The following is a 25,431-nucleotide window of genomic DNA, read 5'->3' as shown; positions in this document are numbered from 1 at the left end:
AGAAAATCAAGTAAATCAAAGAATCCGTTGAATAAAATGCGCTATTTCGTTAAGTGGTCAGGTGTGCTCTAGAGTTACTCAACAGCGAACATTATGTGTTCAAGTCTTATGCAGGAATTTAATCTCTTATTACGCGGAACAGAGGTGCGCATACGGACGCTGCTTTGTCTGTCAGAACACATTGCTTATTTAAGCCCGTTTGCTGGAACCTCCATCCGACGCACGTAAAACCACGAATATATCCGCTGAGATACCGACCGATCAGGAAGCAGCTACCACAGCAAACCCAGGAAGGTAGAAGAATAGAGCCTCACTTTAATGAATAAATAGAAGATACGATGTACCGTGAAAACGAGTATAATAATTAATGGCCAAGCTTTTATATTTTCTTACATTTTTTTCGTGTAGGCCTAATCACCGCCATCCTGACAAGAAAGGAAACCGAAAACGAGCTCCTCACGTACATAACCGCAGTAAGTTGCAGATGCAAGTGGCAGTAAATTATCAGCGTGTTGCTCTCTACAATGATGCAAGCAATTAAAACTCGCGCCAGTTATTAAATAAATCCAGGAGTGCGGATTTTTGGACTAGTTGGTTCTTTGAAATAATTGAGGTCATAGCGCTCGATTCACACGGACTCGTCCTGTCGTCTTTCTTGTCTGCGTGAATCCAGCGCTATGACCTCAGTTACTATAAAGCTTGGGTGGAACCTCCATTATTGAAATACATGTAAAATTTTAGAAAAGAGGCACTGGTTAGGCCTCCGCTGAATGAAATGGAACAAATTTACTTATTTGTAAAGAAAAGGCCAATTTTCAGGTGCCTAAGCTTGGTTTACTTCCTTAATATTTTAAAGACCCAGTCAGTAAGCCAGTTTTGCAACAATACCGGCTCGGGGCGATATTGTAAGATTCCTAAACAGTGAGTAGTAATTGAAATGAAATGAAATCAGTCTTTAATAAACTAGATTGCAATCGTAAAATTAGAAAAATTAAAATTATGGGCTTTCAGACAACTGCACACTATGAACGCCGGACACTGAAGCAAGAATGAACATTTACACGGGAAATTTGCACGTTATGGTGAGGGATTCACAGCACGCAGGTATTTTGTGAGAAAGGCACTTAAACAAACGATAATCCGATCCTAACACGCTTTATCTGTTACCTTTAATACGCGCCATTTTGCTTCCTTTGTTGCACAGTTACACGGGTAAACTAGATGATCAGTTTTTAAAACTCCAATATTATTCAGTTTTTATACATGGTATCAGAGCTTGAATAATCTGCTCCTCACAGTCAATATAATTTGACTTCTTTCTATAAATGGAAAGAAAAAAATTATTCTGGACAGTTCACCCCTTTCCTGATAAATCATTCTTAAATTGCTGTTTTTTTTTCGGCTCAATTGGAAGCATTTCGTTGCATCCCATTCACAACAGTATCATTTTGCACAGACGGTTTTCTCACGAACGCACAAGTGTAAGTGTGCACACTGCCTTCCATTGAGCGAAATAGTGATAGTTTCTAGATAGTTCCAAGCATCAAGAAGCGCAGGCTGCGAAGTTCCCGTTAAAGCACTGAGACAAGACTGAACTGATAAATGCGGTCCCTTACCATTGACATGCTTTCATTCTTTATTAAGCCTCTGTATAAGCTCATACTTCGATCTAATGTGCCAACAAATACGAGAGCTCGTTATCTTCAGACCAGCGAGGACCATTGTCCTGACAGTTTACTGCCTTCGTTGTCTTTGCATCGCTAAACCGTGAACCACGTGGTATCATCGAGCTTCTTCTGTTTTCTTGCGCACGGCAGCTGTTCACGTACCAGCCGATACTGTGCCTAGTGGGCTTGGTCCAGACGGTGCTCATGATCGGCTCCTTCGTGGGCGGCTTCTTCTTTGTGCTCGCCCGCATGGTGGGCGCGTTTGGCGGCCGCAAGGTGCAGAACATCACCACAACGTACATGCGCGTGCTGCACTTCTACACCGTCGTCATGGTGCTCCTGCTTTCCTTGAACGCGTGAGAACTACGTCGATTCTCTAGTAGTCGCCAACTGGCTGAGCTTGGCTAATGGATGCGCTGGGCTGGCTGAGCTGGCTGGCCGACTGGTCTGGGCTGGGTAGGCTGCGCTAGCTGGCTGACAGCACTGGCTAACTGGCTGAACTGACTGGCTAAACTGACTGACTGAACTGACTCAGTAAACTGACTAACTGAATTGACTGACTGATCGAATCGATTGATGTTCAGCTCGCTTAACACATTTATTTGGAAGCTGTGCCTGCTATAACGTCGCAGTAGAAGGTTCTAGGTTAGATAGTCGTCATGCCCTCTGAGACCTCAGAACATGGCCAGTTGCGCATTCTGCCAACATCATATTGGCGGCTGTGGCTGCTATGCTGCTGCTGCCACAACCTGCTACTGCTACTGCTACTAGTGCAGTACTGATGCTCTCGCTGCCGCTGAGAGTAACACCCGCCGTAGTGGCTTTGGCGTTGCCCTGCTAAGCCCAGGGGGCGCGGGATCGAATCCCGGCAGCTACGGCCGCATATCGATGGGGGCGCAATGCAAGAACGCCCCTAGCTGTGCCATGCATTTGAGGCACTTGGAAGAACCCAGGTGGTCAAAATTATACCCGGAGTCCCACACTACGGCGTGCCTCATAATACGGCGTACCCCACAATTGAGTTTAACTGCAACTACGGTCGTTATTGAACTTCCGCACTAGTTACATGGGGCTTATGTATTGAGTCGAGACCGCAGACACCCTTATGCGCAGAAGGCTAAGCGATGCACAAAAGTCTGCGCTTGAGCGCATCTGTCAGCCCGGTGTCATCGTCACGGTTGATTCTTACTGCGTAGTTTTCTGCAGCTGGCCGCCTCGCTTTGTCACCTTCCTTTTCAACAATATTCGCTTGAGCCCGCAAGGAAAGCTTCACTTCACCAATTTTGATCATTATCGTTGATAAGGAAGTGTAACTTCAATTTTGAATATTTCAATTGTGAATGCCACCGGAAAAATTTACAAATTTTTCTTCTCAATGCGACTGCTTCGCTACCAAGTGTCTCCATCTTCTGGCTGTGGGGCAGCACCAACCACTTTTCCACCGCCGTGGAAAAGGGCGAAAAAATCCTACAGCCAGGCGTCACCGACGTGCGGAGCTACATCGTCGACACTATCAAGGTGAGTCATCAAAATTATCGATGAATAAGTTTCCTGCGTGTATGTGAGTCTGATTGTCCTAAACTCTTCTCTTCGCCTTAACAGAACCTGAAAAGCACTCTTGCCGATCTAAAGTCAACGAGGGAACAAATGTTCAGCCTCATGACTTCTGGAAACCAGGGTCTGTACTCTGTTCAGCTTGCTCTTTATGATCTGAGAAAACATCAGAATTAAGAAATGAACAATCAATTGAACTGAATTTTGAAATTAACCGATTGTCACACTCTCGCAGTCTGTATAATTTCTGGTATTCGCAAAGCCTCATGAGGCCCGAACCAATGTAGTCAGGATGGTCTAACAATGTTTCGATGCAGCGGTCACCGAAAGCCCAAAAGCGTATGGGATAACCTTGGGCCATCTCTAAAAAAGTGACTGATCTGCACAATGAGAGACATGACTAACGAGGGATAATCCAAGTGCAAATGATAAATTGTCATGTTCAGTGGGAAGCACCCAGTCCTTGCTAGTGGCCGGAAGGATAGACGAAGCTTTCGTCAGATGCTTACTCGCAGGTAATAGACACTTCCATACAATGCAACACTCTCTGATTCCGACAAAATGTGCGCATCAAAGGTCTCAACATTCGAACACCCGGTTAGATACGCAAGGCTACGTTTATGGCAACTGTTTTTCATTAGCCAGCGACCTTGGCTGACGATACTGTCACTACCCTGCCACACTCGCAAGAACAGAACTTACGAACCACCCAAATGGACGGTGTGTTTTCTGAATACTGTAACAGTTCTGAAGCTTTCTGAAGTTCTGAAGCCCGTCAAAGTGCAGTGCAAACGTAGTGAAAGGGACACTCTCATCTTAGTTGGTAGAGAATGCTCGACAATTCAAGAGTAGCAGTTCTTATACAGCGAAAACCTTGGCCCAATTTTTGTCTTTTCAGAGTACCGGAAGAACATCACTTATCACGCTGACCGAGTGCTAACCGACTGCGGTCTTCCAACGCCATCTGTACTCGCGTCGCTAAAGGACTGTACGTGACAGGAATTTGAAGATTCTATTGCTCGGCGCTAATTCAAATTTCAAGCGTGGTTATAGACAAGTTTTAGGGAGCTTATTCGATCAAAGGATCTGTTTTTGTATAATAAACATTATCACAGTTTCGTCATAAGGGCGAAACAACGAATGCGGTAACAACATGTTTGACTATTACACGAAGTGTAAGACTCGTAGTTCTAAGGGCAGTGGGAATTGAAGTAAACGTAAGTTAAGCAAGAACGAGCTGTTGTGCTAGGGGTCCTCCCTTTGAAAACTGCCATCGGACAATTTCATTTGTTTAATAATTGACGACGACGTCTTTCTTTGTGACCTTACCGCCAATTTTCCGTATCGGGTATGTTTCGAACCTCTCTTCTGAGCCGACCCCGGAGGTACTGCACAGCCGCACCAATAAAATTACATCATTTTCCATCTTGAACCTTGTTATTGTTTCGCACTTTTAATATTTAAGTGTTAGAAGATTTAAGATAAAAGGCAAGCGCTGTCGGGTGTATTGCTTCATTACATTTGTTCTAGGGCTGCCGTTCTCAATATTCTGAGCAATAATTTTGTCAAGAATGTAAGATTTTGTATAAGCAACTTTAGTGATAGAATGATGAGGCAATATAATCCCCGCGTACCATAAACCTAGACATATGTAGCATACATATGATAAATATATACGGAATCTTACGGCGACGACGACGGCGACGACGACGGCAAAAATTCACTTGAAGTGTGCATATAATTACTATGTCAATAAAAAACTTATCTTGCTTAAGAGCTTTTCCTCATAAGCACCATACAGTTATGGTAGTGATTGCCGGGATAACGAGAAGACCGCGCTTGCGATGGCCAGTCCCGAACGGCACTTGCGTAAAAGAATTTTTGTGAATGTAGGCCAGTATTTGTTGATGCGCGCGTAACTTCTAAAACGAGACGCACGCGTCTTGCCCCAGGTAGTTGTTTCTGCTTTCCGGTCACGTGGTCTGAACACAATGGAACGTTCGCAGCTCCTTGAAGCATGATTATACCACGCTTCCCTCGTAACGTACGCCTAAATTGGAAAATGTGCAAGTATCGCGTAGCTGGACCGAAACAAAGTAATGTTATTTGCAGTCGCTTGGAGCAAATGAAAATGTGCTTTTTTTTGTATTTCGTGGGCTTTCTTTCAAGCTTGGAAAAACTTTTATGCAGCACGTTTTGAGAACAGAAGCGGGGGATGAGGAATTCATGATCGTGTACAATTTTCTGATTGACATTCTTGCTCTGAATTTAATATTGAACCAATTGAATAATTAATAATAATTATGTAATTAGGCGAAATACAAAAATATAGCCCGACTTGCTCCAAGCGGTGGCAAACATTACCTTGGTTCTTTCCAGCTACGTCACAGATGCATATTTAACAATTTCGGCTCAAGTTACGAAGGACACAGTGTATCCAAGAGTTCACGTAGTCACCAGGGGAATGCGTTTACTATGTATACCCAGTCAGCGGGAACGCAGTGCGCTACAAGCGTGAGCGATCAACGCCTTGAGGCGCAAACGTCAGTGGCATCGAATGCGCAAAGATAATGCGCTTAGTCAGGGCTGTAGACGGCTAGACAGGGCTTCGGCGCTATGACTGCCTCACATCTTCCCCGCGCGCAGCTTCCACACAGAGGAGTTTGAAAACTCTGGATATTAGCGTTCAACATTAGACAAAGATTTTCTTCAGAAAAGGGAGTCGCCTGCACAATCGTTGTGCTTAAAGGTGCTTTTTTGGTGCTTTTTACCAGCCCTTAGTGCTAGCGATTCTCACTATCGCATTTTATCGAAGTTTGCTGGCGGCGAAATACAATGCTAATGCTATCCTGCACCCGAACAATAAAAGTGTGACTGCCAACTTTCTTTGCGGAAGTTTTACTTAATCCCATTTCAGAAAATGTTCGACTCCATTTCTGCGCCCAACCTTCTTTATCGAAGTAACTGAGAAGTGGCCCATATTTGGCCAATTTCCAGCTACTTGGCCGTACAATCGACCCATACAAATCACGACCCCCCCCCCCCCCCTTTCTGCTGACCCTCACCTTTCGCCTCTGGCTAGCCCGTCTCCGGCAATGCGGTAGAAGCACTCTGTGAATCACAAGAAGATTAAATGTACTTCTAAAGTAGTCGAGTATTCTCTTAAAGTGAAGCACGCAATCGCATCCGTATTAAAGAGATGCCGTCATTTCTTTTATTTTTTGTATTATGTAGATGGTGGCGCACATGAGCCCTATATTTATTCTCTTGAATTTGTGTGCCAAACGTTGACTGAACAGACGTGCCCTTTGTGGCCTATGTGACATTACCCAGTTAACCAGTGAAGTAACGTCTAGCTAGCATCATTTGATTTGAAAGCAGTGTAAGGGAACATGATCACCTAGAAGTAACGTTCGCCTAAATCTGTACGCACATGTTCCTCGCTTTTTTTCTCCTCACTACAGTTCTTGACGGCGTCAGACAAGTAAGTTCCTAAGGGACTACGAGAACCATTAGTCAAGGACACCGAAAACTGCTGACGTGGCGGAGAAAGGGCATCGCATGCAGCTCGTTCCTAGCGCACCAACAAGCTCAGCGTCAGTCACTTGGTTAACTTTTTTTAAATTCTTGGATACTTTTTTGGGGACAGCTGGTACATGGGACGTGACAGCAAATGGCGCAGGAAAGCGATGAACAACGTTTACTGCTTCTCCACCTTAACTTCATCGTGTGAGGTATTGTAAGAAAAATGTATTACTCCACCGCTCTCTGTGTTTTACTCTACTTGCACCAACGAGTGCCTGACTGTTTCCTACTTATTCCCGATCTTTAGCCTTCCCAACGGTCAAATTTTTGATAAGTTTCGCACTCGTCGAGTTGATCTCTAAAAACACTGCACGGGAGCCAAAAAACTGTCTTACTGAACGCCATCTTAGTTATTGCAAGAAATTGTTGTTTTTACGATTGGTTGTTCTTACGAGTTGCGCATGCGTACGAATTGCGTTGTGAACACTCGCCCTGTAACGCTCACAGCGTATCGAATCGGCCACTTTGCTGTTCAGTTTCTGTAGGGATTTGGTGTGAGCCCATCGAGAGGGAGCCTGAACATGATTGAGAAAAATTACTGCCGTAACTAGTCTGCCGATCATAGCAGCTCCTGTATATCACGGTCTTCCCTGAATATCCGCTTATGAAACTTCCTCCGCCTTTTGGTGATCTACAGAAGCCATTTGACTGTTCAACTTTCTTGCAAAACTCAGGAATGCGCGTCGGATACTTCGTGCAAGAAGAATGTGGACGAGGCAGAAGCGGCCAGAAAGAATATACTCAACGTAAGTACCTACGGGAGAATAATATTGTAATAAAAGGACACTAAAGGCAAATAAGTCGACGTGGAATGTTTGAATACAATTCCAGAAACCTCGCAACGCTTGTTTCGTGCCTAGAAAGGACTTCGTTGACGAGAAAATTGCATGTGAAGGGTCCGAGTACATTTTTGGAAATTCAAATCTCCGGCCATCCTACCGGGGGATTGGTGACGTTGCATACGCCATCACCACCCTTTGCTGCCATCTGTGAGTAAAATGGCATCCGACAGACGGCGGCACCGAGTCAGGACAGAGCGGTGGATTCGCCGCTGCAGCTGCTTTTTGGTCATGTAGCGTAGACCGTTCGGGCATCCCGCGTCATAACATGGAAGTTGTATTCTCGGCTACTTGAAGTTTGTGCGAGTTTTGCGAGCCAGCAAAACCAGCGCAGCACTAAGTGATAACGAAACTGCTGAAACGGGAAAGCGTGGGCAGCGCAGATTCAAGCGAGAACGAAGCCTTTCGACCACCCACGTCGTTGTCAAGGGTAACTTCAATGAGTTCTTTTTTCTAAATATGAAACAGAACTGGACAAGTAGCATTTTATTTAGTCTTGTAATACAATACAATGATGTTTTTTGCAACGAGTGGTTGAGTACTACTAACAGAATTTAACTGAGGAGTGCTTTCGTCATCGGGCAAGTACTTCAATGTCCCGGGGAAGTCTCTAATCATGTCCTGCGTTTACCCCAGTTTTTCGATTATTAGGCCTCTGTTCGCGAGAATAGTGACGCCTTAAAGATTCTCAAGCACTGATCTATCACTTTGCCAATATTTGCCTTTAATGTCCCTTTAAACTAGAGCGTGCAAATCTGACAGACAGACAGACAGACAGACAGACAGACAGACACACAGACAGACAGACAGACAGACAGACAGACAGACAGACAGACAGACAGACAGACAGACACACAGACAGACGGACGGACGGACGGACGGACGGACGGACAGACAGACAGACAGACAGACAGACATTGTGATACACCGCCGTCTGGCTGCTTGTTCCGACGGTGTGATATTGACACGTGTACTTATCTTTATCGGGCGACCACGTTCGGCCGCCTAACAAATGTTATCGCACAGCGCGGGACGCGTCTGCATGTATCCGAAGTTTCTGGAAAGTTATCGATGCTTCTATCCGCTGTCTGTTGTCGCCGAACCTTGTATTATCTGATTTCATCGCGTGACTCGAATGTTGTAGAACTTTGTGGAAGACACGCGGGTCCCATCGGTTAATCTGGAACATTCGACGGCTGATCTATAAAAGCCCACGCGCTTTACCCGCTGATCAGATTTCCGACGATCGCCGGCTGTGTTCGCCGCTTTCGTTGTGCTATAAGTGTAGCCTGTATTGTGGGCACAGGTTCGCCCAATAAAATCTAGTTTTGCCTTTCACAGTATTGCTACTGTGTTCTTAACGTCACCACCACGTGACATCTGGTGGAGGTGCTTTTGGTCCATGTACCGGACGCCCCCGACAAGCCGTGATCCAAGCCCGGACCGTAAAGAGAGCACCAACGTAGTCACGGACCATCGAGTAAGCCGTCGTCTACAACAGCTGCCCCCGGAACACGGACTTCTACCTGAGAAGACCAAGAAGATCGTGGCCAAGACAACCCCAATGGCTGCCCCAGCGACCCCGCTTGTCCTGCAACAACCTCGGGACCCACCGACCTTCCATGGAGCAGCAACTGAAGACCCGGAATCCTGGTTGGAGACGTACGAGCGAATCGCGACTTTCAACAACTGGGACTCCGACGACAAGTTGCGGCATGTATACTTCGCCCTAGAAGACGCCGCCAGAACGTGGTTCGAGAACAGGGAGTCGACATTGACAACATGGGACCTGTTCCGTACCGGCTTCCTGCGCACCTTTACAAGCGTCGTGCGCAAGGAAAGGGCCGAAGCTATGCTGGACGCCCGAGTGCAGCTACCTAACGAGAACGTCGCCATATTCACGGAAGAAATGAACCGCCTGTTCCGCCACGCCGACCCGGATATGCCCGAAGAGAAGAAAGTCCGCCTTCTCATGCGTGGCGTGAAGGAAGAACTTTTCGGCGCAATGATACGAAGTCCACCGAAGACCGTAGAAGAGTTTCTTCACGAGGCGACCAGCATCGAGAAGACACTCGAAATGCGGAACCGGCAATTCAACCGCCGCACGAACTCTACCAACTACACAGCAATTCAGTCACTGGCCACCGACGACCTGCGCGAGACTATCCGAGCGGTCGTGCGGGAGGAACTACAAAAGCTGTTCCCGTCACCGCAGCCTCAAGTGGCTTCGATTGCCGACGCCGTACGTGAGGAGCTCCAACAACAACTCGGAGTAGCCCCTGAATCGCCGCAGCCTCAGCCGCAAGCGATGACATACGCCGCTGTAGCCCGCCGCCACGTTCCCCCTCCGCACCCACGGCAGGGCCCAGTGACGACACAGTTCCGTCGTCCACCACCAACCCCGCCGCCAGCACGCCAACCCGTCACCCCACGCGGCATTCCAAGGAAGACTGACGTTTGGCGCGCCCCTGACCATCGCCCGCTTTGCTATCACTGCGGAGAAGCCGGGCACATCTACTGCCGATGCCCATACCGGGAGATGGGACTCCGAGGGTTCGCCGTGAACGCGCCGCGACCACAGATTGGCGAACGACCTCGCGATATCGCCGACTACCTCGCCGCCACTAAGTGGAGCCCTCGACGACCGTCCCGTTCGCCGTCACCAGGCCGTTACCTGTCGCCGCAGCGCCGACCATACACTGGCCCAGCCCGGGGCCGGTCTGCGAGCCCATATCCGGAAAACTAAAAGCAGCAACCGATGGAGGTGCGGTTGCTGTTCGTCGAACTGACGAAGATCCTCCGACGCCGACGGTGACGCCGAAGAGACCATCTCCACGACATAATAATGACACGCCGCCGTCCCGACGAAGTCAGAAAGCCAAGACTACACCGACAAAAGACTACGTGACGACGCGACGTTCCAGCTTCAGTTTAACGCGACGCAGCCGTGATCCGACGCCAAGACCTAACTGCAACGCCAGACAAAGAACCACCGACCTCTACGTGCTTCTCGACGGCCACGCAGTTACCGCCTTAGTGGACACAGGGGCCGATTACTCCGTTATGAGTGGACACATCGCCGCCCAGTTGAAGAAGGTTAAGACCGCATGGGAAGGCCCTCAAATTCGGACCGCTGGAGGACACCTCATCACGCCGACTGGAATATGCACGGCAAGAATAACCATTCATAACCGGACTTACCCTGCCACCTTCGTTATCCTGCAACAGTGTTCACGAGACGTCATTCTCGGTATGGACTTCCTGAACCAACACGGCGCCATCATCGACCTGCAGTCGAAGTCTATAACGCTGTCGGAAGATAAAGCGACACCGCCGGAGAGCCCTCGTAGTCGCCACGCCTTGAGTGTGCTCGAAGATCAAGTGAGCATCCCGCCTCGCTCCAGCATAGTTATTTCGGTCGGCACAGAAACACCCGCTGACGTAGAAGGCGTCATCGAAGGCGACCAACGTCTATTGCTAGACCGTGAAATTTGCGTCGCAAGAGGAATCGCTCGACTGCATGGAGGGAAAACTGAAGTGTTGCTGACAAACTTCAGCCAGGAGTTCAGGCACATCAACAAGGGCACGACGATCGGGTACATTGAGGAAATTCTGGAAACCAGTAATGCGTTTGTCCTCTCGGATTCCACCGCATCTGCCCCGACGACCATGCTTCCCGAACCAAACTACGACATTAATCCAAGTCTCCCCATGGGCAAGCAGCAACAGCTCAGAAGTCTGCTCCGACGATACAAAGCCTGCTTTTCGACATCATCGAGGCTTCGACAAACACCAGTCGCCAAGCATCGCATAATCACTGAGGAGTGCACTCGACCACTCCGCCAGAGCCCTTACCGAGTTTCGCCGCGAGAACGTGAAGCTATAAGAGAACAAGTCGACGAAATGCTGCGCGACGACATCATCCAGCCGTCGAAAAGCCCGTGGGCATCCCCTGTTGTCCTGGTGAAGAAAAAGGACGGAACCCTACGTTTCTGCGTCGATTATCGTCGTCTGAACAAGATCACGAAGAAGGACGTATACCCCCTCCCACGGATAGACGACGCATTGGATCGGCTGTGCAACGCTAAATACTTCTCGTCGATGGACCTCAAGTCTGGCTATTGGCAAATAGAAGTCGACGAAAGAGATCGCGAAAAGACCGCCTTCATCACCCCGGACGGCCTCTACGAGTTCAAGGTTATGCCATTCGGACTGTGCTCGGCGCCCGCAACGTTCCAACGGGTGATGGACACGGTTTTAGCAGGTTTGAAGTGGCAGACCTGTCTCGTTTACTTGGATGACGTCATTGTCTTCGCCGGCAATTTCGACGATCACCTTAGGCGGCTTGCAACAGTACTAGAGGCCATCATGTCATCAGGACTTACTCTGAAGCCGGAAAAGTGCCACTTCGCTTACCAGGAGCTTCTATTTTTAGGCCACGTCATCAGCAAATCTGGAGTCCGCCCCGACCCGCAGAAGACAGCGGCCATCGCAAAGTTCCCGCAGCCCATCGACAAGAAGGCAGTGCGTAGATTCCTTGGCATGTGTGCCTACTACAGGCGCTTTGTCAAGGACTTTTCACGCATCGCGGAGCCGCTAACCCATCTAACCAAATGTGATGTCGAGTTCAAGTGGGAAACGCCGCAGGCCGACGCATTTCAAGAACTCAAACGACGCATGCAGTCGCCGCCCGTACTTGCGCACTTCGACGAGCACGCCGATACCGAAATTCACACTGACGCCAGTAGCCTAGGCCTCGGTGCCGTCCTAGTCCAGAGAAAAGATGGACATGAACACGTGATAGCTTACGCTAGCCGGTCGTTGTCAAAAGCGGAAGGCAATTATTCTACAACCGAAAAGGAATGCCTCGCCATCGTTTGGGCTACAGCGAAATTTCGCCCTTACCTATATGGCAGGCCATTCAAAGTGGTCAGCGACCATCACGCGTTGTGTTGGCTAGCTAACTTAAAGGACCCTTCAGGACGGCTGGCACGGTGGAGCCTCAGACTACAAGAATACGACATCACTGTCACATACAAGTCCGGACGAAAACACTCAGATGCCGATTGCCTATCACGCGCCCCCATTGACCCGCCGCCGCAAGATGACGAGGATGACGACGCCTTCCTTGGCATAATAAGCGCCGAAGATTTCGCCGAACAACAACGAGGGGACCCGGAGCGAAAAGCCCTAGTCGAGTATTTGGAAGGGCATACCGACGTTGTCCCTAGGGCATTTAAGCGTGGATTATCTTCGTTCACGCTTCAAAGCAACCTACTCGTGAAGAAGAACTTCTCACCAGTCCGCGCCAACTACCTTCTTGTTGTTCCGTCGGCGCTGCGTCCAGAAGTACTGCACGCCCTACATGACGATCCGACCGCTGGGCACCTCGGTTTCTCCCGAACGCTATCGAGGATACAAGAAAAGTATTACTGGCCGCACCTAACCGCCGATGTCGCCCGTTACGTCAAGACATGCCGAGACTGTCAGCGACGCAAGACACCAGCGACAAGGCCAGCGGGATTACTACAGCCGATCAAGCCTCCTCACCGACCTTTTCAGCAGATCGGGATGGACTTGTTGGGACCGTTTCCGACATCAACTTCCGGAAATAAGTGGATCGTCGTAGCGACGGACTATCTCACCCGCTTCGCTGAAACTAAAGCTCTACCGAAAGGCAGCGCAGCCGAAGTGGCGAAATTTTTCGTCGAGAACATCCTGCTGCGACATGGTGCTCCAGAAGTCCTCATCACCGACAGAGGAACGGCTTTTACAGCAGAGCTCACGCAAGCCATTCTGCAATACAGCCAGACAAGTCACAGGAGGACAACTGCCTACCATCCGCAGACGAATGGTCTCACGGAGCGCCTGAACAAGACCCTCGCCGACATGCTAGCAATGTACGTCGACGTCGAGCACAAGACGTGGGATGCGGTCCTGCCGTACGTAACATTCGCTTATAACACGGCGGTGCAAGAAACAACACAGATAACGCCATTTAAGCTGGTTTACGGCAGGAACCCGACGACGACGCTCGACGCTATGCTGCCGCACGTCACTGACGAGGAAAATCTTGACGTCGCTTCCTATCTCCAGCGCGCCGAAGAAGCTCGACAGCTCGCCCGCTTACGGATCAAGAACCAGCAGCGTACCGACAGCCGACAGTACAACCTGCGACGACGCTTCGTCGAGTACCAGCCCGGCGACCGTGTTTGGGTATGGACCCCGATACGCCGACGAGGACTAAGTGAGAAGCTACTGCGACGCTATTTCGGACCCTACAAGGTTATCCGACGTATTGGCGCACTGGACTATGAGGTCGTGCCAGACGGCATTTCGCATTCACAGCGGCGCCGCGCACGATCTGAAGTGGTCCACGTGGTGCGCCTTAAACCCTTTTACGGACGCTGACGAACTTCCTTATTTTGTTGTCTTCTTTGCTTCTTTGCTGTGTTCGCCGCTTTCGTTGTGCTATAAGTGTAGCCTGTATTGTGGGCACAGGTTCGCCCAATAAAATCTAGTTTTGCCTTTCACAGTATTGCTACTGTGTTCTTAACGTCACCACCACGTGACAATATTGAGCTCAGTATAGGTGGCGGTTCTATGATTGACATTTCATGCCGATCACTGCCGCCTCCCTTTGTAGCCACCGCACGATGAGTTATGAAATACCACTAAACGTCTTCGCTATAAAGAGTTCCGTGACATAAAGGAAGCTTTAGGGTTTTCAAGTAAACTCGTGCTGAAAGAATCGGCAACCTGAAAATCACCAAAACTACAAGAGCTGTTGTTCTATTAGGCACTACGTTACTCTGCATAATTATTGTTTTCGGCAAGAGCTTAGTCTGTATTGCCACAAGCACATCGTTTCGCTCACCGCTATTGCGGTCCTCCACCGTCACTACAACTCGAGGGTACGATACAAAATATCAGAAAACATTAAAGTGTTGTGTTAATTTTGTTGCTCTTTCTCAGGTGACGCGAACAATTCACGAAGATTTCCGAGAAAAATTCAACGCCTCCGTAGAAAGCTTCCTGTTGCGTGAGTGTTTAAATAAGCCCGAAAATTTGTCAATAATTACGTTTAAAGCCCAGGTCCATATTTCAAAACTTAACTTTTCGTTTGTGTGTTTTTTGTCGTTCATTTACTCTCCTCTCTCCCCAGTCTCTCCTATTCAGACTGAGTTCGACGACATAGACCGCAATGACTTGGGCAGGATCAAGAAAATAAACTTCTTGGAATCAGCTGTAAGTGAAGCGCACTCTAGCAGAGAAAGTGTGGACATTTGTATGCAGACGAGGTGACTTCTTCCACTTCCGATATACGTGTTCGGCACAAATGAACAGGCTCCATGAATTTGAATGAGTACATGTGTCACACTGCCCGAGATGTGTTGCGCATAATTCGTTGAACGAGTTCCAGCATTGCTTCGGCAGGCTTGGCCGTTAAAAGTGTCGTAGCCGTTGTACACCGCTCCACAAAGCTTCCGCATACTGATTAATGCATGCCATTGTGCATTGAAAGCTATGCGCAAGTGCTGTCAGGTCTCTAGCTCTCTAGCTCCTCGTTACCATGAAAAAGAGTTATCAATTTGTGCATCAAATTGCGCTTAAAAATTAATTTCAGCTGAACTACGCGTAAAACATATATATATATATATATATATATATATATATATATATATATATATATATATATATATATATATGTGACTACGAATTACAGCGGGAACAGGATGAAGAGTAATGCAATGAACACATGGCATTGTGTCCGACCTCGTTGATCACAGTGTTTTTCCAGATCAGTGATGTGAATTTAGGAAAAGCATAACTTAACAATTGCCGTAGCCTGCTTAGTTTTTGTGCCTTTCTAGGCACAACAATTGCAAGCTCGCAGGCTATCCTTATAAGTTTGTTTTATTTTTTTCTCAAGGTGCTCTCTACACGCTACCCCAACGTGTCCAGCATGGGTGTCCTCGGCAGCCTGAGTCCGTATGACGTAGTCTTTGCCACTGGGTGAGTTTTCCATAAGTGCACTGCATAGTATAGCACAAATACAATTGTTATTTATTTCTATTTCATCTGGCGTTTACCATCTGCCATGGCATTAATGACGTAATCGGGAAGTGTCAGGTCACTTAAGCAATTTGTCAGTGAACCAGTTGATCATACATAAGGGACAACATTTACAAGCTATACCTGAATTGTTGGAGCTTCAGACACAGTGATCATAACAACCCAGTCCGAGCTGTGTGCGCTCCGTTGCTCCTGCCGCCGCGTCCTCGCGTTCGACAAAGCACTGACTATTCCCTCTCTTCTTGTGTTTTTGTCTCCCGTCTTCCTTCGATCGAAGCTTTGTTCACCATATCACTAATGAAATTTTGTCAAAATTACACCTTTCAGAGAGGAATACAGCAAGGTAGCGTCTACGGCGGCCATTGTGCTGGAGTCCGTCGCAGGCATAAGCTTCGTCTTGGGAATCCTAGTCCACAGCCCGGAAATACCGCCCAACAAGCGCAGCTTCCTTTCCAACCAGTGTGGAATTCTGCTTGTCGTGTACGTGTGAGATGTCTGCGCTAAGCGAAATTTGAACGCCCCGTCGGGAAGTATATACTCAAGAAATTCAGCCTCAAAGCGACAGCACCATGGGCTTCATGCTGCTATATCCCCCTCCCCCCCCCCCCCCAAAGAAAAGAAGGGCTAAATAAATTTTAAAGATTCTTTTTTTCGAGAAGAAATCACGCATATTGAGTTAATCACACGTCTTGCAAAGACTGCGGACACGTTCGCATGATTTACTTCAGAATGATGCGAATTTAGCCGCTAGTGCGTACCACGCTTGTGTTAAAGCGAGCCACGTTAAACATATAAGCACGAATGTATTTAGGCTAGAGAAGGAGGGGATACCGGAAACATTGCATTCCATCATTTTGCAGGGTTTTCTGCATCCGCCGAAATTTTGGTGCACGCGCATCTTTCCATTCGACCCCTTGGAACGCGGTCGCCGTAACCTAACGCGGTGTCAACCGGTTCGCCGGCCGCCGAGCGCTGTTCGCCTGCGTCGGTAAACAATAGACCAACCCGCCAAAAAGGAACACCTAAACAGATAAGCTGCAGAGCATGATGTCATAAATGTGCAGTCGTCATGTAGATTGTAAATAAAGTACATTTTCTACAAATGATACTGTGAATGTCTTTCAAAGTCAACTTTAATGGCTAGGAGTAAATTTTCCAGAACTGACCAGGTTTAAGAATATTGTCCAAGTCACCACGCTCCTCTGTTTACAGATGTGAAGCTTATCTAAAGATACTCATTAATACATAGCGTGGTGGCGAAAGCTCCCCGCTGAATCATGAAATAATTTTATAATTCTTACCTGTCATTGCTCTTTGGCGCCGCAGGAGCACACTCTTCATGTGGCTCTTCAGCACTGTCATGGCGCCGTCTTCGGTGCTATTCATGATGGGCGGCGTGATCTCCCAGCAGTACATATGCGAGCCCTACTCGACCAATCGTTTAACTTTTCTCGACAACGTGAGTAACTTAATTCGCCCTCGTGGAATCCCTAAAAATGCCTCTGATGTGCCATTTCCAGTAGCTCATATATAGAGACACATACCCAGTGCAAGGAAGGGTTTTAGCAAGCGGGTTCTACGCCCACTGGCCACAAGAACTTTCACGCGTCTTACTTCCAAGTGACCTAAGTTGGCAAATACCCAGTGACCCAAGTTGGTGTCAAAGAGGTTCATTGAAGGGCGGCACATACCCAATGTCACATTCCCAGTGACTCAAGTTGCTGTCAAAGAGGTTAATTGAAGAGCGGCACATATCCAGTGTCACGTCTTCAGTGACCCAAATTGTCACTGTTTCCCAGTGACCCAAATTGGCGTCAAAGAGGTTCATTGAAGGGCGGCACATATCCAGTGTCACATTCCCCGTGACCCAAATTGGCGTCAAAGAGGTTCATTGAAGGGTGGCACATACCCAGTGTCACATCTTCAGTGACCCAAATTGTCACTGTTTCCCAGTGACCCAAATTGGCGTCAAAGAGGTTCATTGAAGGGCGGCACATATCCAGTGTCACATTCCCCGTGACCCGAATTGGCGTCAAAGAGGTTCATTGAAGAGCGGCACATATCCAGTCTCACATTCCCCGTGACCCAAATTGGCGTCAAAGAGGTTCATTGAAGGGTGGCACATACCCAGTGTCACATCTTCAGTGACCCAAATTGTCACTGTTTCCCAGTGACCCAAATTGGCGTCAAAGAGGTTCATTGAAGGGCGGCACATATCCAGTGTCACATTCCCCGTGAACCGAATTGGCGTCAAAGAGGTTCATTGAAGAGCGGCACATATCCAGTGTCACATTCCCCGTGACCCAAATTGGCGTCAAAGAGGTTCATTGAAGGGTGGCACGTACCCAGTGTCACATCTTCAGTGACCCAAATTGTCACTGTTTCCCAGTGACCCAAATTGGCGTCAAAGAGGTTCATTGAAGGGCGGCACATATCCAGTGTCACATTCCCCGTGACCCGAATTGGCGTCAAAGAGGTTCATTGAAGAGCGGCACATATCCAGTGTCACATTACCCGTGACCCAAATTGGCGTCAAAGAGGTTCATTGAAGGGTGGCACATACCCAGTGTCACATCTTCAGTGACCCAAATTGGCGTCAAAGAGGTTCATTGAACGGCGGCACATACCCAGTGTCACATTCCCCGTGACCCAAATTGGCGTCAAAGAGGTTCATTGAAGAGCGGCACATATCCAGTGTCACACTCCCAGTGACCCAATTTGGCGTCAAAGAGGTTCATAGGTTCATTGAAGGGCCGCATATACCCACTGTCACATACGCAGTGACAGAAGTTCACCCGGCACTTGGTTGCTATCCCAGTTTCCTCAGCACAACGGCCCGATAATCTACCCATTAGATCATGGACTACCGAATCACACAAGTTGACGGGAAAGCGGTTAGCCGAAGACAAACATAGACAGGCATACTGCAAACTGGGTGAAGTTCCTAAAGAATGCTAATCGCATTAAGAAAGGCTCTGTGCTTAACACTGCTCTACTCTTGCTGAAAAATTTTACCAAGATTGCATTAATTAGGGGAGACTCGCAGGGGCTAGCGCTGAATTCGTTCGGCGACATAGTCTACTCATTCTCCGCATTTTATGGTCCGGATCAATAAATAAGCTCTTGGAACTCTTACGTGTGCTGTTTATTAAGAAAAGAATGCAAATTTGGCTTCTTATGCGCCCCTCGTGATTTTGAGTTCAAATAGGATAGCAGCTGATGTTTTTGACTACACTATGTTAGCTCAAATAGAACGTAAGACTGGGAAGGGATTAGGAAGAAATAGGTCCATTGCCTGGGACACAGCACCGTGAAGTTGCACCACTGTTTTGTTTTTGATTATCACTTTCATTTCAGATCGTACTCACAATGTTCGTGCCACACCGGGATGACGACTCCGATGTGGCGCACCAGGAGGAATATAACTTCAAGGCCATCGAGCTCTACAATACCACCATGAAGCCCAGCATAGTACTCAGGTGAAGCATTTGCCTGCGCTCCCGGTGCTCCGCATAAACGGTGGACCATGGATCGCGAATTCTCTGCACTCCGAAACACGGCTGCTTAACTGTTTTGAGCGACATTGCGTGTTAATGTCAAAATGGAAGTCAGAATTTGCAATAATTTACCGAACTCATTAACCAAAGCTAGCAGAAGGACACGTGTACGCGCATTCTTGTAAAAAATAAAGTAATAACAACTGCGCAATGTATCGAAACTAAATGTTCTCACGATTTACAAACATGTTTTTTTCTCTGTCACGTTAGCAAGGAGTAATAGCACCAAATGTAGGCGATAATTAGTATGAAAGAACCGAAATACATCTTATAAGAGTCGCGCAGCCCGCCATTTACCTGTCTGTGCTGCCATGTCTTACGAGTTGTGTAAAATATGCTTTTGATTCGGTGCAGGAACTGCGCCAAAAACGATACACTGCTGGCGACTACTAGCCTCAGTGACCTCAAGTCACTCGAAGCAGCGTACATAGTAGCCGTGAGTACATGCGCATATGTTATTGCCAGTATTTGTACTGGATGTGTCACAATTATGGAATGTTTCTCTCGGTGAACACAGAGAGAAAACAAACCTAAGCCCACCACAACCGTAGGAGCACTTATAAGAAGCGAGAACAACCTTGTCGTTCACAAAACAAATTCACAAACCTTGTCGTTCGTAAAAGCCGTTTCTAAATTTACGACCTCCTTTATTAAGAATATCCCAACTCCATAAAAAGCTGGTAAGCCTGTATATCTGATGGTAGATACAGTTCTGGCGCAAGAGCTCTTTTTGTAAATATGGGGCTCGGTACTGTGTGCTCATGTTTTTGCAAAAACATGCAAAATATTCAGGGTGGCGTGCTCACACACCTGGGGCCGTATTAGATAAGATGTAAAGAAAACGATTGATAGCTTCGCAAGTTGAGTCGCTATCGCATGGCTTGGACTCAGCTCGTCAGCTTGGGGCCGTATTCCGAAACTATCCACGTCGGCGATACAATCGCCGAGGCGATAGTATCGCCGAAGTGGATCGTTTCAAAATACGGCCCTTCCTCAGCTTCGGAGCTGCCGTGGCGTTTCTTGCTTCTGCTTATAGAACCGAATAAAACCCTTTAAAAACACTCTTAAAATTTTGCACCCTTTATGCTTTATCTTGTCCCGCAACGATAATCGTCATCTGCCTTGCTTGCGTGTCTTTTCTTGAAAACTCTGCCCTCGCTATACTTTCCTGTCAAGAATGCAATGTCACGGTGATAACGTGCATGGCATTATGTCGTTCATGACCTGGAAGTATCGGGCGCACAGCGTTAAAGAAAGAAATGCGCGCAAGACGGCGATTATTGTTACGGAAGGAGATGAGCCCCAAAGGGTGCAAACATCTTTTTAAGAGGGGAGAATGATTGTCGTTCAATTGTACTTATTTCTTATTATCCGCCGCGGCGAGCGGCCGATATCTGCTATACGGAAGGTGCAGTCTTATGCCAGCCAGTGACAATAAAAAAGTAAAATGAGAAGAATCGTTACGTAATATGGCCTCTGTTTATTCACACGCTATAAAATGGTTTGAGAAAACAGGCGTCTGTCAATCGCGATGGCGAACGTGTAATCGAAGGTGGCTGGCCAATAGCGTGACAGTCTTACGAAAGAAAAGATTTGTGAATGTGGATCCAGAGCCCGTATTCGTAAAGGCCCCTTACGCAAGTTCGTAAGATAAAATTTCAGTTAATCCCGATGCTGGACATACTATTAGCGAAGGAAAAGCTTTGCGCGTGGATTCGGTCCCTGGGGCCCGATTCGCGATGCTTTTCATTCGAAAGTGCTCTTTGCTACTGGGCGGCTGCTTCTGCTAGTATCCCCAGCATCAGGATTAACCGAAATTCTCTCTTACGAACAATTATAGCTTAAAAGCTTTTTTGTGACTATAGGCCAATGTGTTTAGAATCACGCTTGCGTGCACCCTCATTTGTTAGAAGGAAACATTGCACGGTTGTAACGATGAATCCTTGTATGGATTGACACCGTGTTTTAGATATAATGAATAACTGGGATTTTCAGACGAGCTTACTTGCATGGTTCCACCCATCCAAAGACATTCTGCATTCTCGTGGGACAAACATCACCGCAAGTTTAACTGTGGAAAATTACTTTGTTTTTCATTCTTCATACTTACCTTTATTGCGGAGAAGAGCCTTAATATTTGTGAATATTTGCGCTTCACTGTTTTGAAGAAGCTGTTGTGCAGCATAGTTATCGAGAACATCTATAGCTTTGCTGCATCGCATTGCAAAGGCGAAATAATGACGCCACGGTAACGTTATCTTTGCAGTAGTTTCTTAAAACTATTATGAGCCAAGCAAAATTGGACTTGTGAGCATTTGGATTCTTATCTTTTCTTAGAATCCGCCAAAATATCTGCTCAAGCTGATTAACAAGACTGCATTCAGCGCCAAAGGCTACAGCGATGACTGGAAGGGTCTCATAGGAACCGACTTGGCGGACCTGGCGACCCCTGTGGAAAAGCTCGCCAACTCATTGTCTACCGACACGGTAAGTGTACAAATTGCTGTAGAAGAGGACTTCAAGTGAATTCATTCAACACATTTGTTCACTATAACGGCAGTAAAGTGTATGAATTATGTCCTCTGCTGCCGGAATGTTAACATCTTATCTCCCTCCCCTCCCCTTCTTTTTTTATCCTTTCTATAGCATAAAGGTCCCATAAACGACATCTCTAGTGCGAAGGTAAGTCACGTTAAAAGGCAGCGGGGAAGCTTTCTCAAAGTCAGCCTGCCGATCACTGCTACGTTCTTTCGCTGCTTACGGCGCACCACGTATACAGATTTGACATGGAACGTTCTTCTTCTGCGTCTTGAATTGGCTTCAGCACCTTTAGCCACTTAGTACTGCTGTTCTGCAGACGCAGTTGCCTGCATGGTGTTGCGACGCCGGTTACTTGAACCTCAACCGGCGTTACTACTGGGTAGCGTGACGTTGTCAGCAGGCCGCAGGAGTCCGGGAGACCATCGCGACCAAGCAGGGCGAAACAATTTCTAGTGCGAAAGTTGCACTGTTTATTGCATGCTAACGAAGTAGGAAAGAAAGAAGAGGATACGTACAGACACATTGCGGCACTGCTTAATATAAGCCCGCTAAAATCGTAGGCGGGCTTTTGCTCACGCCAACGTCACATGGTATGTACCAAGTTCGGTCGGTGATTGGTGGCTGCCCCCACGCTCCTGGGCGATGTTGCTCGCGCTCGCATCCGTTGGCAGTGACCCGTGGGTCCGTTTGGTTCGAGAAAGACGATGCTTCCTTTGACTCGCATAGTTATCGGAAGGCGCCCCCCCACCTCCTCCCCCCCCCCCCCCCCCTGTCCCGCACACACACAGAGGGGCCCGTAATCACTGCGGGGCGCCAGCCAAACCGGGAACCACCTGAGACTCCCACAGAAATTTTGGATATACCCTGCGATTTCCGATTAGGCATGGTTTCTCGATGATCCAATTTGCGCACGGCGCTTCACGCCAATCGTAACAATGCCTAGGGCATTCAAGGAATTCAGGGTCGAATTTAAGAAGCGATCCGTAAAAAGACGCGCGCCGTATATAATAGCGAAAGTAACATTAGAAAAGATTAAGAATTAGCAAAGCTTTTAAGAACGATAAACTTTGTGAATTCAGCCCATAATTTTGTGAATGTGGGACATATGAAGGCATCCCGAAACCATTCCTATGCTAGAGCGGTTCGTAAGAACATTTGGTAGCCAATCGTAAGAGCGATTGTAATACTTGCGAAAGCAGCCGGTCAATGACAAATCCCTCTTACGAACGAAAAACTTTGTTAATTAGGGCCTTTATACAAAAAAGAGTTACTTAAGTTAGAACTGTTCGTAATAGCAGATGTGCATGCAATCGTGATGACGTACATATTAAAAGGGAAGGCGTCCTTTTAATGATAACTAGCACGTGCTTACCGAAGAAGAAGCTTTGTTAATTCGGCTCGTCCTCTTTTGTAAGAGCATTTCCTCATTCGCTGGCGCTCACGTGCTCGCTATAGACATGGTAGCGCTCGATGTAATGTCCAGATTATTGCCGCTGCCAGACAGCCCTTGCATGTAAATTTTGTGAATCCACCCTCGCTTGCTGTAACCGCTCCGAGGAGGAAGGTAGAGTATCGGACAAGACTGCTAGTTAGGAATGTAGTTGGATAACGTCGACATTCTGAACAAATAGTGCCGACAACAAGGCTACGTGTTGTCGTCGTTCCGTAGTTCCGTTGCTTGTGCTGTTTCTTCAGAATTCTGAATACGGACTGCGTGTCCGGGCCCCGTGTGCATTATGCGTGTTCCTCGCTTTCAATGTCTCTCGAAAGGTTTTGTGAGGAGTTAGGACGTGCTGATAGAAGGGAAATGGGGAGTAGGCGCATGCAAGCGTTATATAAACAACAATGCGTATTTTTAGTATTTTTAAGACTGGCGAAAAATTCACAAAACATTTAGTTCGTTATTGGTCACTTGCTTCCTCTAACAAAATGTTCGGCATCACAATTGGGTCGAGTTTTGCCAAGCATTCTATAGAGCACAAACTGCTTTTTGAATAACGGACCCATGGATCCGTATTTGCAGAACTGTTTGTATGAGAAATTGGAAGAAAGGAGGCTACCTATACGTTTCCTCCTTTCTTCAAAAAAATGTCAAAATATAACTTTTATATCAGCACGAGGGGCACCTTGCTGCTGATATAAAAATGATATTTTTGGCATTCGATTGGGTTAGTCCTCATTTACTCTAACAGTATAAGTACACCTGACTCATACCTCCACTTTAAGTGATGCGATGGTTTAATGCTCGGCGTTGACAGCACAAACCGAGAAACAAGTGCAAACGACCGTGAAGTTTTTCCGAGTAAGAACCCGAGGTCGCGTCTTGTCGCACCGCAACACCGTTCCGACGCAACTCGCAACAACCTATATCGCAGGCACACGTGGTCAAATGGAGGGAGGCCGAGAAGACGTTATACGACTGCTGGGAGGCCATGGAGAACACCATCAGCGTCAAGATGAACGACGTAAGCATGGTACTTCAGCGGAAAACTCGCTACAAATTCTGCCAACAACGTTAGTCAAAGAAGCGGCGATTGCTCATATAGAAGAGAGGCGCGAGTTGACACCGCAACGCTTCTTGTTACCTGCTTCCTGGGGATACTAGACACTGGACTTGCAACGTCTGCTTATACGTGTGCATCTTTCTCCGTTCTTGACGTTTCCTACTTTTTTTTGAAGGAACGAACAGCAGAGCCCCCTGCCTGCTCCCTCGCTATCACAACCAAACACTTCCGCCCTTTCGCCTCTTGTTTTGCGTATCTTTTTTTTTATTGAGATAGCAATTATACATGGCCACTCGAGGCTCAAAAATGCCCTCGGCGCCACAGTTGTCGCGCTGTTGCACTCGACGGTGCAAGCGCGGCTCGCGCACGGGCCTCCAGAAATGCGGAGTATGCTTTGCCTGCGAGAAATACCAAATGAAGTCAGCGCACTCTCAACGCTATGCTCAATCGACTCGGTGGTGGAGCCAGGGTAGCTGGTTCTGCCTATCGCGGCTGGCGTGAACGTTGTGCGCACGCCACTGCAAGCACACTACCGTTCCTGCTGAGCTGCTGCGTGCATGCGCTGCTCCGAGCGCAATGGTACAGTAAACGTCAAGCTAACTTGACTAACGCCGGCGGTTTCCCGTCGGTGTCATCTCTTACGCGCCATTTTGGTGCAACGCCTGTAACGCCAGTGGCGACGCTCTTCATCGCGCAAGCGTTGTCATAGACGCCTGCGCTAGCTGCTGCAGGGCGCTGTTCCTTCTTGCACAGACGATGTCGCCTTGCGTGCTGCATCGCGCCGTCATTTCGCAAGAACGTTCAGTTAGAGCACCGTCCAAGGAGTCCAAGCGCAGCGATGAACCTTGCTAATGATCTCTATGCTTTGCCTTTCGGGCGAAACGGCCAGATTTTGTGCACTCTGGCTTCCCTTAACACACCCTATGGTATACAGTGTAAAAGCGTTTACATCCTTAAGGGTGTTTTCTTGTCGCACTGGTAACACCCTTACTTTGGGGCTTTGCAAAAATTTATAGATGCCGACAACAGAGTTCTAACTAGACGTGCGATGAAAAATTAAATCATGGGATTTTACGTGCCAAAACAACTTTCTGATTGAGGCACGCCG

The 25,431-nt window shown here is 47.7% G+C and overlaps 2 protein-coding genes across 2 annotated transcripts; both read left to right on the top strand.

The window, feature by feature from the left end:
- The first annotated feature begins 435 nt into the window (after positions 1–435).
- LOC126537178 (uncharacterized) lies at positions 436–4,638 on the top strand. Its single transcript, XM_050184366.2, has 5 exons — positions 436–473; positions 1,818–2,023; positions 3,065–3,185; positions 3,270–3,345; positions 4,120–4,638. The coding sequence occupies exons 2-5, from the start codon at positions 1,872–1,874 to the stop codon at positions 4,215–4,217; spliced, it is 447 nt and encodes a 148-aa protein (XP_050040323.2). The 5' UTR covers positions 436–473; positions 1,818–1,871; the 3' UTR covers positions 4,218–4,638.
- LOC126537176 (uncharacterized) lies at positions 4,375–16,283 on the top strand. The gene is made up of 7 exons (XM_055074141.2): positions 4,375–4,396; positions 6,686–6,705; positions 7,481–7,552; positions 14,621–14,687; positions 14,811–14,893; positions 15,579–15,661; positions 16,049–16,283. The coding sequence occupies exons 1-7, from the start codon at positions 4,375–4,377 to the stop codon at positions 16,209–16,211; spliced, it is 510 nt and encodes a 169-aa protein (XP_054930116.2). The 3' UTR covers positions 16,212–16,283.
- The last annotated feature ends 9,148 nt before the right edge of the window (positions 16,284–25,431 follow it).

The sequence above is a fragment of the Dermacentor andersoni genome, chromosome 4 (assembly GCF_023375885.2).
Source record: "Dermacentor andersoni chromosome 4, qqDerAnde1_hic_scaffold, whole genome shotgun sequence".
Lineage (NCBI taxonomy): Eukaryota > Metazoa > Arthropoda > Arachnida > Ixodida > Ixodidae > Dermacentor > Dermacentor andersoni.
Note: the sequence above shows the minus strand (reverse complement) of the source record. Positions and strands in the feature narration are given on the sequence as shown.